General features: G+C 47.3%; 1 protein-coding gene and 2 non-coding genes across 3 annotated transcripts; all 3 read right to left on the bottom strand.

The window, feature by feature from the left end:
* Window positions 1-907: 907 nt before the first annotated feature.
* On the bottom strand, window positions 908-1043 carry LOC136991198 (small nucleolar RNA SNORA31). Its single transcript, XR_010883242.1, has one exon. It is a non-coding gene; the product is annotated as a small nucleolar RNA SNORA31 (small nucleolar RNA).
* A 755-nt stretch (window positions 1044-1798) lies between these two features.
* On the bottom strand, window positions 1799-5790 carry TPT1 (tumor protein, translationally-controlled 1). The gene is made up of 6 exons (XM_067292335.1): window positions 5663-5790; window positions 5302-5375; window positions 4921-5111; window positions 4085-4190; window positions 3477-3593; window positions 1799-2030 (listed from the first exon to the last, which is right to left on the bottom strand). Exons 1-6 carry the CDS (start codon window positions 5688-5690, stop codon window positions 2028-2030), a joined length of 519 nt encoding a protein of 172 aa, XP_067148436.1. The 5' UTR covers window positions 5691-5790; the 3' UTR covers window positions 1799-2027.
* Window positions 2096-2227, bottom strand: LOC136991197 (small nucleolar RNA SNORA31). The gene has a single exon (XR_010883241.1). It is a non-coding gene; the product is annotated as a small nucleolar RNA SNORA31 (small nucleolar RNA).
* Window positions 5791-13139: the final 7349 nt, after the last annotated feature.

The following is a 13139-nucleotide window of genomic DNA, read 5'->3' as shown; positions in this document are numbered from 1 at the left end:
AGCCAGCAGTATTAGCTGCAGGACACTTGGCACTGCGCAGCTAACTCAGGGGCCACACAGCTACGCAAACACTGCTCTGCCCCCCACTAACTTACTCTGGTGAGAAGCAAGAGTCTCACAAACTAAGCAAGTGCTTAAGTCTCTCCATCCTTAAAGCTAACAGTTTTTAACTGAGGTGCAATGGGAAGGGTAGGACAACATCCTCATCACCCCGCCTGGTTAAACCAACCCTCTGCAAGAGAACCAAGAACTGGCTCACAGTGAATTTATCCGGACTTTGAACATGCCTCCTCGCTGCCTTTCAGCTGCTTCCGGATGGGGTAAGCTTTCATCCGCATTGCACAGAAGGTTACACCAAAATAGTATCACAGCCAGAAGTACAGCTGGCTCAAGACCCTTTCTTGTGAAAGCTAAAGGAAATACATATGTAAATGAAGTTCTCACATAACTAAAATAGGGTGTGTTTAAACAGATGGTAACCTCAGAGATGATAACTGTTCTGAGCACACTCTGCTCCCACCTCCACAGACAGTATCTCACTCCCCCCAGCCTGCTGCCTCCGGTCTATCTTACCCCTACAGCAACCTACCTCGACCTCAACCCTCCAGCAGCGCAAAAGCCTGATACAAGCCAGACAAGATGCTAAATTAAAAATCCACTAAAGTTCAAGGCTTGAGGCCTCATATATCAACAGCTAATGAGTGGGTCATGCCCTCCCTTTTTAGATAGCTACATCTCCTATAGCACTACCACTGTAGTAGGAAATAATAGATCATGACTTCCAGTCTAAGGCAATGCCCCTTAAATAAGCCTAGTTTTGCTCTGGGCAGGCAGGCAGAATCTTATTGTCAAGCAGCAGCAGCAGCAGCATAAACCCTCCTTTTCCTAATTTGGGCTATACAAAAGCATTTGTATTCCTTTATTCAATCCAGGCTGCCACAAGACCAGACAGGTAGAAAGCGCAAGGAACCCATTACTGTTGCATCTCTGTAAGAACCAGAAAAGCAATGGACATTTGCTCCAGGTCTGTCAAATAGATGCATTGCTCGGTGGGGAACACAGCAGGAACAGCAAGTTATAAATATTCCGGTAATCTTAAATCCAGACATACCCCTTCTATATAACTAATAATCTCAGGAGAGCTCTATGCTCTTCAGCCATTTCTCTCCCTGAAGAGAGGGCAAGGAAAGAAATTCAATCCCATAACTTGAATGAGGCCTATTTAATCCACTCCTGAATACCTGCCAAATACAAAAGGAACTAGTACCACAGCCAGGCTAAGTGGTGTAAGTGGGGGAAAACCTAGTAATTCCCCCCACCATGTTCCCACTACCTGTGCTCAGAGGCAGAGTGCTGGTGTTGGACTCTTGCTCCAAGATTAAGGTAGGATGATTGATGAAGTCATACTATAACTGAGGACAGACTCAAATATCCTTGTCTGATAAAGAAGCTCAGCCAGCACTCAGCTTGAATAGTGCATATTCCATTTTGTTTTTTTTATTAATTTTGGTGTCTCTTCCAGAGAGAGAAGTCTCTGTACAATCGTGAGAGATGAAGAAGGTCCACTTCATTATGACGACATTTCTTGGAGCTTTGCCTTATTCACCTCAGCCTGCTCTTGCACTCCAATGCCACAAGTAGAAACTGCGTGAAGTCTATCTGAAGACAGTCAAGTTGTAGTGACCTAGGACCAGGCTATACTATTAACAGTATCAGATCCTTGGACAAAGATCTTGCTGCAACCTGTCCTGTAAAGTCACCTTAAGAAACACACTAGACCAAGAGGCATCACCTAGAATGGGTTTAAATGAGTTTTATTTTAGACAGCCTACATGACAGATGTTTGGTTTTGTTTTCTTTTTAAAACAATGCCTCCACTCCAAATCAGGGTCAAAATAAGTGAATAAAGCTCAAGATGACATCAGTCCAGTTGTTAGACATTGCTGAGTCCTGGTGTTGTGCTGATGAAGAAGAAACAGCAGCCAGCTATGAAGACAGGTGATCCAAAAATCATACTGTTTGATTCGTTACTGTAACAAGAGTAGCAATTGTTAGTTGGAGGTCACGACAATCATGGTAAGCTTCTGTAACTTATTTGCATGTTCCCTAATTCAATCTGAGCTGCCACACAGTCAGGCAGGCAGAAAGTGCAAGGAAGTTATTTTTGCATCTCAGTGCAAACCAGAGAGCAACAGGAAAATTGCTCATGGTCTATCAGAGGATGCTGAGCACTTTTATGACCATGCAGAACAACTAACATCAGCCTTTGATCAAGCCAGACAGAATGCTCATTCACATCCTTCTTGCTTGACACAGCAAGTTTCAGATTTCCTCTTGAATAAGAGCATGTCCTAAACAGGTATTAAAGCTTATGACATATGTGCTGCCTCTTCTGAGAGGTATTAAGAAGCTGTAGCAGTTTTTTCCACTGGAATGGCCTGCTGCTAATCTTTTAACCCATCCAAAAGTAAATGCAGTTATCTTACATATCCAAAAGGTCTGCCCAAGTATGAGATGCACACAAGCCTCTGCTCAGAGGAAGTGCTTCCAGGTTACTGTCTGTTCTAGGGACCATGACAGACATCACACTTAAGTCAGGCTGCAGGAGCTGGTATGTCTATTTCTGCCAGTAAAATTGTTCCTCTACTGGCTTATTGTGTCAAAGTAGAAGTTGGTTCATCTTTAGATGACTTGCATACCAAAAAGCTTATAAGAGGCTTTACAGATAAGTTTAGCCGGCTATAAACAGGCTTCATAAGTCTGCAATAACTGGGCAAGGCGAGACTGGCTAGCAGTGTGGGATCACCAATGAATCATGCAGCTCTCAAAATAAGGCAAAATACGAAAGAGTATTCAAGATCTGAATACTGTTTCATTACAACCACATTCAAATCCAGAATAATTAAGAGAAAGCAGACCACAAGAGCTGCCTGAGCTCAGACAGTTGGAGCTTCCAGATAGAATAAGGTTAAGTACTCAGTCAAGTATCACCATGTTCTCAAATTCAGGGCAATATTTAAACAGACAGTTGTTGCATAACAAAATAAGGCCATCAGATTAAGTGAAAGAGGATGGAACATCATCATTTAAGGTGCTCCATAATTAACCTACACAAGAGGAATCCAAAGTAGAAGTACTCCATTTCAGAGGACATTGTCCTTAAACTAACAGCTTAAAACCATTACCAATTACACACATCTCACCAAGGCAGCTCTTCCTGCATTCCTTAGCTATTAAGTCACTGTGAACCACTGCAGTGAAAATATGTCCCCCTTTAATATGATTCTGTAGTACAGAAGGGAAGTTTCAGCCACTTAGCATAATATACAGCAGCAATTAGGCTGTACTTGCATAAACTAAGTTTTTAAACTGGTAACTACTTTTAAATTTTAACAGGAACATAGCAGAACAAGTGATGAGTTGAAAAAGCTAGCCACGCAGTTAAGCACATTTATTTGATTTAGGTCAGTACTTACACATTTCTCTATTTCTAAGCCATCCTTAAAGAAAATCATATATGGGGTCACGCCATCCTCACGGAAATCCAGAAGAGCCACCATACCATCTGGATTCATGTTCTCACCTACAAAGAACTTCAAAGAAACATGTTACTGAGATATTCAAGGAGCTATTTCAGGAGACAGTACCCATCATACACAGAAGCTACTACACCTCCAAGTTCAGCGTAGGAGTCTCCCTGACCAGCTGCAGGGATTTTGCCTTCTGCAATTTGTAGCCTCAAGTCCATTTCAGCACCAAATAACATTACCACAATTACTGTAAACAGCAGACTAAGACAGAGCAGGGGCCTAAGCAACCTGCTTGTCAAGTCTTTATAACTCCACATTTCCTAAATGCTGATAACTACAAACGGAAGCAGTGTTGAAAGCTAACTGCAGATTCAAATACGTCTAAGCCATTCAGTATTTCTCCTCCCTATCTCTCAGGGCTCTGATACTCTAAGAGTACATTACATGTCCTTATGACAGGAGCCCTCAAAAGTCAACAAGCTAGCTCAGCAACTAATCCAATTTCAACTCATATCACTGCAATACTGCTGTAAGTGAACATTAAGTTTCTTTACCTGGTAGTTTTTGAAGTTAGCAAGGATGTGTTTGATTTGTTCTGCAGCCCCTGTCATGAAAGGCTTTACTCTCTCTGGCTTATGTTCCTCAAGTCTGGCTTTGATTCTAGGAAAAGAAAAAACAAATTTTTCTTTGAAAACATCTTCTAGCCTGTTAACTTCACTGTGCAGCATCGCTTCATACCAGAAATGAAGTCACTAGCAGAGAAATTGTTCAGTGTGGCTATGCTTCCCTCGTTCCTCTAAGAGCCACCAAATTTTTAACTTTGCCTTGCTAGAGAATTAGCAGATCAGTCTCTGCCACTTGCATTAGGCTCATTTTACGTTTAGATTAGTGCTAGATAGATGTTAGCAAGCCATTTCCGCAGCAGCAAGAGGTCATCATCAGGGTCACAGAGAAGGTATCTTCACCTCACTCTAAATGAAAGGTGAGCACTAGAAATTGTACTTTGAATTAGCCAAAAGATCCATTCATACACATTAACCTAGCATCAAATTAGGCAAGTTTCTGGAAACTTTTGTTGCCACTCCAAGGGTTTGGCATCAAGGAATCAGAAAGACAACAGCCAGGTTACAAATAACAGCCGAAGCACATGACTAAGTCCTGTACTGTAATTCAGCCAAGATAAACTTAGATATCCCAGTATCAATTCTTTACTGCTCCAGTTTTGCCAAGTATTAAGACATTCCTGAAGTTCACAGCCAGTTTGGCACTTGCCTCAGAACTAACAGCATTGGTGAACTTTATTCCTAGTAGATGTTTTTAAAATCTTGACAAGCTAAAGATTTTGCAACCTGGTTTAAAGGAAGAAAAAACCCAACCTACTGGCACTTACGCTTTCATGTAGTCCTTGATGTACTTCTTGTACGATTCTTTTGTAAAGCTGGTTTCCTGCAGGTGGTGGTTTATTACTATATCAACACCAGTTATGACCGTGGCTTCTGTTCCATCTCCCTCAGGACCTTCAGCAGAGGCATTGCCACCAATTAGAGAGTCATCAATTTGACCCTCTGTCCTGGTGACCATCTAGATTAGAGACATCAAAAAACTTAAAGGCTCTGCACAAACCTTCACACGACTGCTCTTACGCATCTGTGACCTGACAGCAGGGCACGACGCCAGAGCCACAGCGAAGCGAGAGGGGTCTGACCGCAGCCCCGAGCACGGGGCACGCCGCTCCCCCCGCCCTCCCCGCCACCCCGCGCCGGGCGCTCACCTTCCCCTCCACTTCCAGGCACAGGCCGTTCGCCACCTCCCGGATCTTGTAGATGTCCGAGAACATCTCGTCCTCTGCGGGGACAACACAGCCGGGCGCCGCCGCGTCAGCCACCGCCGCCGCCCGCCGCCCCCGCGCCGCGCTCCGGGCCCGGGTCTTCCGGCCTCCAGCGCCCCGGGCCCCAACGCCCCGCTCCGGGCGCTCCGCTCCACCCCCCCGCCCGCGGCAGCCCCACTGCACATGCGCGGCACCGCCAGGCCCCGGCAGCCGGGCCCAGGCCCCGGCGGGCTGCTCCCCCCCTCTCCCCTCCCCCGCCCCGTGCCGCCCCTCTCCCCCCGCCAAACCGTGCCCCCGCACTTACGGCTGATGCAGTCCCGGTAGATGATCATGGTGGCGGCGCTGGGCGGCGGGAGCGGCGGCGGCGCTGGTCTCTGCGCAGCGACCCGAGAGCGGGCGGGAGCGAGGCGGAAAGGGCCGAGTCAGCGCCTCGCGGAGCTCATATAGCGGGCACGTCCCCGCCGCGTCATCAGCCGCGGCGCGCCTCCGCGCGCCCGACGCTGTGACGTCGCCCGCACGCACATCCTCCCCGCGGCGGGCGCGCGACGCGGCGCCGGCCGTTGGGCGGGGGGAGGGGAGACGAGCGGAGCCTCCGGGGCTGCTCCTGCCAGCACTGCTGCTGTGTGGAGCCGGGGGCTTTCCGAGATGGAGTCCGCAGGAGCGGGGTGCGCGGGGCTCGGCGGCGCGGCGGAAGGAAGGGCGTCAGGGAGTTTCAGGGAAACTCGATTTATTTTCCATCCTGGCACTGAAGAAGACTCTCTGCATTCCCCCCTCCAAGTGCTGTCACGCGTAGGCAGCTAGAGAACAAAGGAATTCCCTTGCAGAGAAGCCGGCCTGTTTTAAGTGCCGACCCTACAATTAAACCATTAGAGTCATTTAAGTAGCCAGCATCTTTTGGCGGACGGGAAGTTTGCTGCTAGCATAAATCACTTTCCTGCACATGTAAATAGAACCATCCCTAAAGGACAGTTGTATCTGTACGCTGGGGAGAGGGAGGAAATTGCAAGTAGTCCTATAAGGAACCCAGCAAATTGTCAGAATGCACCATTTGTTTTGCATAAATCTGTAAGCAACATAAACACTGAAAAAGACAGGTTCAGCACTCCCAGTTGCTGAAGTTAGGAGAAACCCTGTTTATGCAATGTCTAAAGCCAGGCATAGAGAGGTGAAGATGGTTTATCAGTGTAGCAGGGCTCCGTGTGCTTTGACTTGCAAATCTGTGCAGCAGCAGTAGCCTTTTTCCTCTTGCTGATCTTTCATTATCTGGGCATGAATCTCATTCCTACTCTTGACGCGAGTTCGCTGTTCAAGGAGAAATGCTTTAAGCCTTTCCCAGGCATTTTTAGGAAGTGCTGGTCTGTATCTCCCACAGCAGCCGGGGGTGTTTCATGGCACTGTGTCATCAGCTGTGTTCACACTATTAACAGCCTGATAATGTATGTACTGTATCGGCTGTCCTGACCTGTTTCCAGCTGTTGCCTTCTCACCTGCAGAGTATCTCCCCATGATCTCCATCATCTGTAATGAGTATTGCAATTCTGGCTGCGTTCCCCCTCTCCTGATGAGCCAGGACATACAATAGCTCCTGATACCTTGTAGTTATGGGCATTACATGTATTCGTCATGCTGAGACTTGTGCCTTCTCCAGGCAAATTGTATCTTTTAACGGACAAAGAATTAAGAAGCTGTGAGACTCCTCCTTTATTGCTCTTCGGATAAAATGAGTAGGGTATGCTCAGAGGCACCATTCCTATGCCTGCTGAAGGATTGATTGGGGCAGGAAAGAAAATCAGGTACGTTTTCTCTTATTTTTCCAGTGATTAGGGAGAGGCCCAGCAATCAGGGATTGAGATGAAAGCAGAAGGATAGTAAAGAAAATAATATTTTAGGTGACTTTTTTTCCCTGTCCACATATTTTTCTGCAACAGCTTGTTACAGTTGGGAATAAATATAGTCCTCCCTTGAACCCTGATTCATGGGGGAGATTGATAAAATACCTTCAAAAGACATTGTGAGACCTAAAATGCATAATGAACGCTAAGAATCATGGAGCTGATAGTGATATTGAGACATAGGATACAATTCCCTGTCCCTCACACCTCCGCAGGCAGTAAATTACTCATCGCTCTCTCTGTATATGCCAGAAGAGCTAGTGTGTTATCTCCTCCTCCCCTGCTATCCCTTCCTTTGCTCCACAGATATCAATGACCTTTTTTTCTCAGACTGTCTAGCTGGTTACATAATCTAATTGTATTTGTTAGCATAGTTCTCTACGAGGTTTCACTTTTAAGACTGTTACTGCTATTTCAGACTTGAAGAAGGGGCTTCTGCCCAAAAGCATATCTGTTTTTTTCCCAGTATCAGCTGGCCTGATAAAAGATATTCTCACTTCTTACAAGCCTTGCCACCTTGGGGAAAGAGGAATTTACATCTTTAGCAGTGGGCTGAGTGACAGGGGAACATTTGGCTCCTTCTCTGTAGTGTAATATGCAGCTAAAAACATCCTGTTCGTAGATTTTCTTCACTGGGTTGTATTTTGAAGAGGTTGTTCTAGAAAAATGAATATTTCTGGTAATATTGAAACTTCTTAAAAATTCAGTGCTTGACTCCATTTACTGGGATCAAGGCAGAAACCCTTAGCCACTACTGGTAAGGTAGATGGCCCTTCAAGTTGCTTTGCCTTTTGGTCTTTTCCGTATTCAGAGTTGCAGCTGTGAGATGGGAGATATTATTTAAAAATATGTTAGTTAAATAGGTCAAGGCTCCTGTCTGAACACTAATTTGATTTGGAGTTAAGCTAAATCAATATCAAGTTTAAAAAGCTTTAAATGAAATTAAGAATGTTGACATGAAAAGTTTTTGCATCCCTTTAACTGTCTTGCTTTTAAAGCTGATTTAAACTCAGACAACCCTGAATAAATCCCAGGACCAATCTTGGATATATTTTAACTGGTGTAGGCTTTGCAAGAAGCACTACTCTGAGGTACTGTTGCTGAGAATTTCCTGTGATGCTATATTAACAGAAAACTATATGGCATGTACTGATACCTTGTGATGGAATAGATTAGAAAATGTATTAAAATCATTTTTTTCAGAAAACAGCATAATTTGAAGACAAATGTCATGCTCTACAACTGCTTTTTGTGCAGGCAGCCCCTTCAAGCACCTCTTGCATTGAGCCAGGGTTAATACATTCCAACATGGTTGTTTAAAAAGGTGGTTCCTCTGCAGCAGGGGGCATTTTAGATGCCAGTTGACATTTAAATGTTGTGACAGGTTTTCTTGACAGCATGCCTCATCCTTGGGAACTTGTGAATCCCCATGAACTGATGGAAGTCGTGTGTTTTTCTAGATGGAGGTTTTAATATCGTTTCAGCAGGATTTTCTAGGCATGAGTCTGCAGATTCTCACAAGAAACCTTTCTCAGGAAGATGCATCTCAGCTAGTCATGGATTATTGCAGTGTTGTTAATTCCATCAAGTATAAGTATCTAGATGTGAGTGTGCTCAACTAATTATTTGTTCCTTGGATTAAAATGGCAGATGACAGCTGGTAGTTTGCCATTCTTTCACTAAGTAAACAGTATGTTTTCTGCCCATCATTGCAACTCCCATTGAACTGTATGAGAAGGGAGGTGATCCTGCCTACAGCTGAGTCTCCTGTCCGGTCCAGTATGCAGAAATGGCTGAGACATGAGGAAGGAGGAAGAGAAATGAGGCTGGGCAGTGAGATAAGGCACAGGAGCAGGGTCTTCCCCCCAACCTTCAAGGAGGCTTTGAAAGTCACATAGTAATGAAAATATTTTACATCATTTTTGGATGTGGTGGAGAGGCAGCCTTCCTGTGGTCATTTGTGTTGGACTTGGGTCAGCAGTAGTAGGGTGTTCTCAGCTCCCCAGGAGCTGGGACTTCCCAGCACCTTTTTGGGTCAGATGATCTGTGTGGGCTCTCACGCCTTGCCTTGAAACTGGCTTCCAGTTTGCACCAGCACAGCGTTTCTGTTGCTCCCTGATCCCTGTGTCAGAGGCAGCAGGGCATGCTCTTTGGCCGGCTGCCCCTTACACACAGTGGAGCGGCAGTGGGGCCCTGCCAGGCCTTGCCCCATGCCTGCCCAGGCCCAGGCCCCTCACAAGCCCACCCAGCCTCTAGGTCTCCCTGAGGGCAGCTTGGCTCAATCCCCCCAAGACCACCTGACTTCCAGGATTCCCCAGGGGCAGCTTGAGCATCCTCCCTTACCCCCAAGCCTGCCCAGCCTCTGCTCCTGCCCCCCAGGGGTTACCAGACCCCCCCAGCCTCACCTGGATCCAAGTCCCCCCAGCCATGCCCCTCTCCCAGTTCCCTGTCCCTGCGCTGCCTCTATGTTCCCTGAAGTAGCCCCATGACAGCCAACAGCAATTCAGTCCCTCTACAGCAAGTCCCTTCTGAGCCCAGACCCCTGTAAGGTGTGACGACACACCTTGCTGGGAGCGGAGGCTGCTTTCAGGGCCTTAGTGGCCCTGACCAGCCTCACTGGGGACTCCCATCCATACCCTGCCCGTAGGCCCCCCTTCAGCTCAGGCCTCATCACATAGGCCCTGCCCGAGCTATGTTGTTGGTGTGCCTCTAAGTTACGTGATAAGCTTTCCTCCACATATACAAAGGAGCACAGAGGAACAATGCCAGGAAGGCAACCCAAATAATGCCCTTAGCTGGCTGCTCCCAGGCCCATCACAGGAGACCCCCACCCGCCTCTTCCCAGGGCTGTCCCAGGAGAGCATCAGCCCCAGGGGCCAGGATAGGGGGACACCCGTTACCATGAGTCAATGGGAGAAGCTCTTCGGACCACCCTGCACACTGAGGGAGTTACTGCCTACAGGTGTGGGACTTGCTGTGGGATGCAGGGGACGAGCATTTTGGGATTGCATCAGACTTATTATGGGATGTTTCGGGGAGGAAACAAAGCAAAGGCAGGGAAAGGGAGGGATCAGGGTGGTTTGGTGAGGAACAAGCATGGGAAAAATAGAAGGATAAGGGGATAAAAGGAGCTGGTCATGTGTAGGAAGGTTGCCAGTCAGCACACTTGTCTGGCCGTGCCCTGTGCCTGATCAGTGCAGTCGGTCCTGTCTTCTCTTTAAGCTCCATTTCTAACTATTTTCCCAAGTGAGGGGCTCTTCCATGTCTGCCTGAGTGTGTGTGGAGGCCTAAGTGCCAGCAGCTGGAGTCAGACCGCAGGCCATAGGGGCTGCGTGTCTGGGGTGCCAGCAACTGGAGCAAGTGAGGGTGCATACATCAGCTGTGATCACTAGCAAATATCAAGCTGGACTAGCCGGCAAGTAGGTTAAGTGTCCAGGGAGCCAGGTATAGTGTGTGTCTGTGAGTGAGACAGCTGGAGAAGCTGGCTACCAGAAGGACTAGAGGGTCCAGGTCAGCTGCTTGAGAGACCTGTTTGTGTGTGTGTCTCTGTATGGGAGGCAAGTGAGGAGAGCGAGGATCCAGGGCCACTGTGTGTCTGGTAGGATGCCCAGGGCATGTGTCTGTATGTGTGGTGGTGTGTGCAAGGGGGTCTGAGTGCCAGCAACTGGAGTGGGGCCATGGGGGCTCATGAACCCAGGTACCAGCAGCTGGGGAGACCTGGGATCCAAGAGCCAGTTGCTGGATAGACTGCATGTCTAAGCCCACCTGCTGGAGGGATCCACATTGTATATACGTATATATTTCCTATTAACAGACTTTCATCCTGATCAGCCAGAGTGGGCAACAGGGTGAGGCCGTTGGTGCTGTTTGTGTTTATGTGAGTGCTGAGGGTTTCTGTCTGTGTCAACCTGTGTGACCAGCCGTGTGTCTATGTATGTATGTGTTGTAGGTGTGTGTGTGTGCCTGTGGGGAATACATGCTCAGCCCCTCTCCTGGTTAGACCTGGGTGCATGGAGCTGCAGCAGCGTCACCTCTACCAGGCTGCTGGATTTGGCAGCCCCTAATAGTGCCTTTTTTCAGTTCAGGCAGAGCCACAGCAGTGCCTCTCCCTGGCCACAGGCCCCACTGATCTGGACTCCCAACAGCAGGCAAACTGTCTGGTGCGGCCTCATCCTGACCCCATCACCACAGACATGTTTGGTCATCACGGTTACCCTCACCAGGCCCGATCCAGACCCTGACCCATGGGCTGACTTCCTGGCCCGGCCTTGGCCCCTTCTGGCCTTGGCCCATTCCTGTCCCCATGGAGATGCCTGATGCCCTGGTCTCAGGGCTGCCCCTGGCCCTGGCTGTCCTGGCCTGCCCTGCTCCCTCACTGGTCAATGGGAACTGACCCCAGAGAACCAGGCTATCAGTTTGACTCTTTGAGGCATTTTAGGTTACACAATACAGCCAGCTTTCCTGTCTCTGTCAGTCATTGGAGACCTTGGGATCTCGAGTCAAAATTCGTAATTTAGATCTATTTTGGCAGTGTATTAAGCCAGATTCCCAGAGCTCAATACTGGCACTTGGAAGAAGTTCAGGTTTGATAACCAGTGTAGTTTATCAGGTTTGAGCTATTCACAAATAATGGAATACATTAGACTAGATTAGATAGATAATGATATCCCAAACAAAGGCATCGCTTTTTAGAATGGAAGAAAGGTCTTCAGCTTAGAAATCACTCCTCAGCAGAAATGTAGATGTTGTTACCCTACTGTTTACAGCATTTACAATTCTTCCTGTTGTAGCTGGATTCCTGAAAATCCTCTGCTGCTTCTGTTGTTTTACACCCACAGCTCTTACTTCTCTTGAGGACAGCTGGCTGCACTTCTTCAGACAGACAGAGAGGTCACTGCATAGCAAAAAACCCGATTTTTATCTGTGACATTAAATGCACTAGTTAGCTTACCTAGAACCCTGCCAGTGGGGATATGTGAGGGTGTCACATTGGCCTGCACTGCAACTATTGCTTTTCAGGAAAAACAGGACTGAAATTGCTAAGATAAGGACTGTAAAGCAAAGATGCTGCCCGAAGGTGTAGCCACATTTGATCTTGCCCTGTGACAGACTGTCTCTAGGTCCTTTCCAGCCCTATTCTACATGATCAGTGATTCTTAGTTGTACTACATCCTGCCATTTACACCTGTCTAAAATGGATGTGCAATTAGGATAAAAATGATATCCTCTTATTCCTAATTGGAATGGGCAAGAAAGTTTGGAAAAGGGACATTATCAGAAGGGAATGCATTCATTGTCCCGCATGGCAGGATGCGTCTGTGTGGAATTCACATGTGCACACAGGGGAAAGTATTCAGGTTCTGCAGTGCCCAAAGCTTTAATCCTGTACAATCCTCTATTTTTAGTTCTATTTGAATACAGTGTTATACAGTCCCTTGAGTCAAATGCACTGCAGAAAGGGCTCCTTCCATGCCAACCCTGAGGCAAAGGGGAGCAGTGGTTTAACAACATGTGCTTGCAGTGATCAGGCTCTGCTTATGCTTAATCTGTGTGCACAGAGCCTGAGTCTCTCTGGTTGCTCTTACAGCACAGTGCAAGAGCTATGAATTCATCCACAACTCTAAAAGCAATGCATGACTGACTGGTTCAATTGCTTTGGAAAAAAAGAGGGTGGAATTCATCCTATTTAATATCCACAGTAGAGATGACTCATCATTAGATTCCTTTGTAGTCACTGGAAATAAATGGGCATTTCTATAGTGCGATTCATCCGTGGTGTTTTAGATACCCGAAGGGGGAGGTCTTGCTCCCCTTACACCTGCCCCCTTCCTTGGGCTGGCCCTGGCACTCTGCACACCCTTCCATGAGCCAGTGTAGCTCATTAATCTA

This window comes from Apteryx mantelli, chromosome 1 (genome assembly GCF_036417845.1).
Source record: "Apteryx mantelli isolate bAptMan1 chromosome 1, bAptMan1.hap1, whole genome shotgun sequence".
In the NCBI taxonomy this organism is placed as follows: domain Eukaryota; kingdom Metazoa; phylum Chordata; class Aves; order Apterygiformes; family Apterygidae; genus Apteryx; species Apteryx mantelli.
Note: the sequence above shows the minus strand (reverse complement) of the source record. Positions and strands in the feature narration are given on the sequence as shown.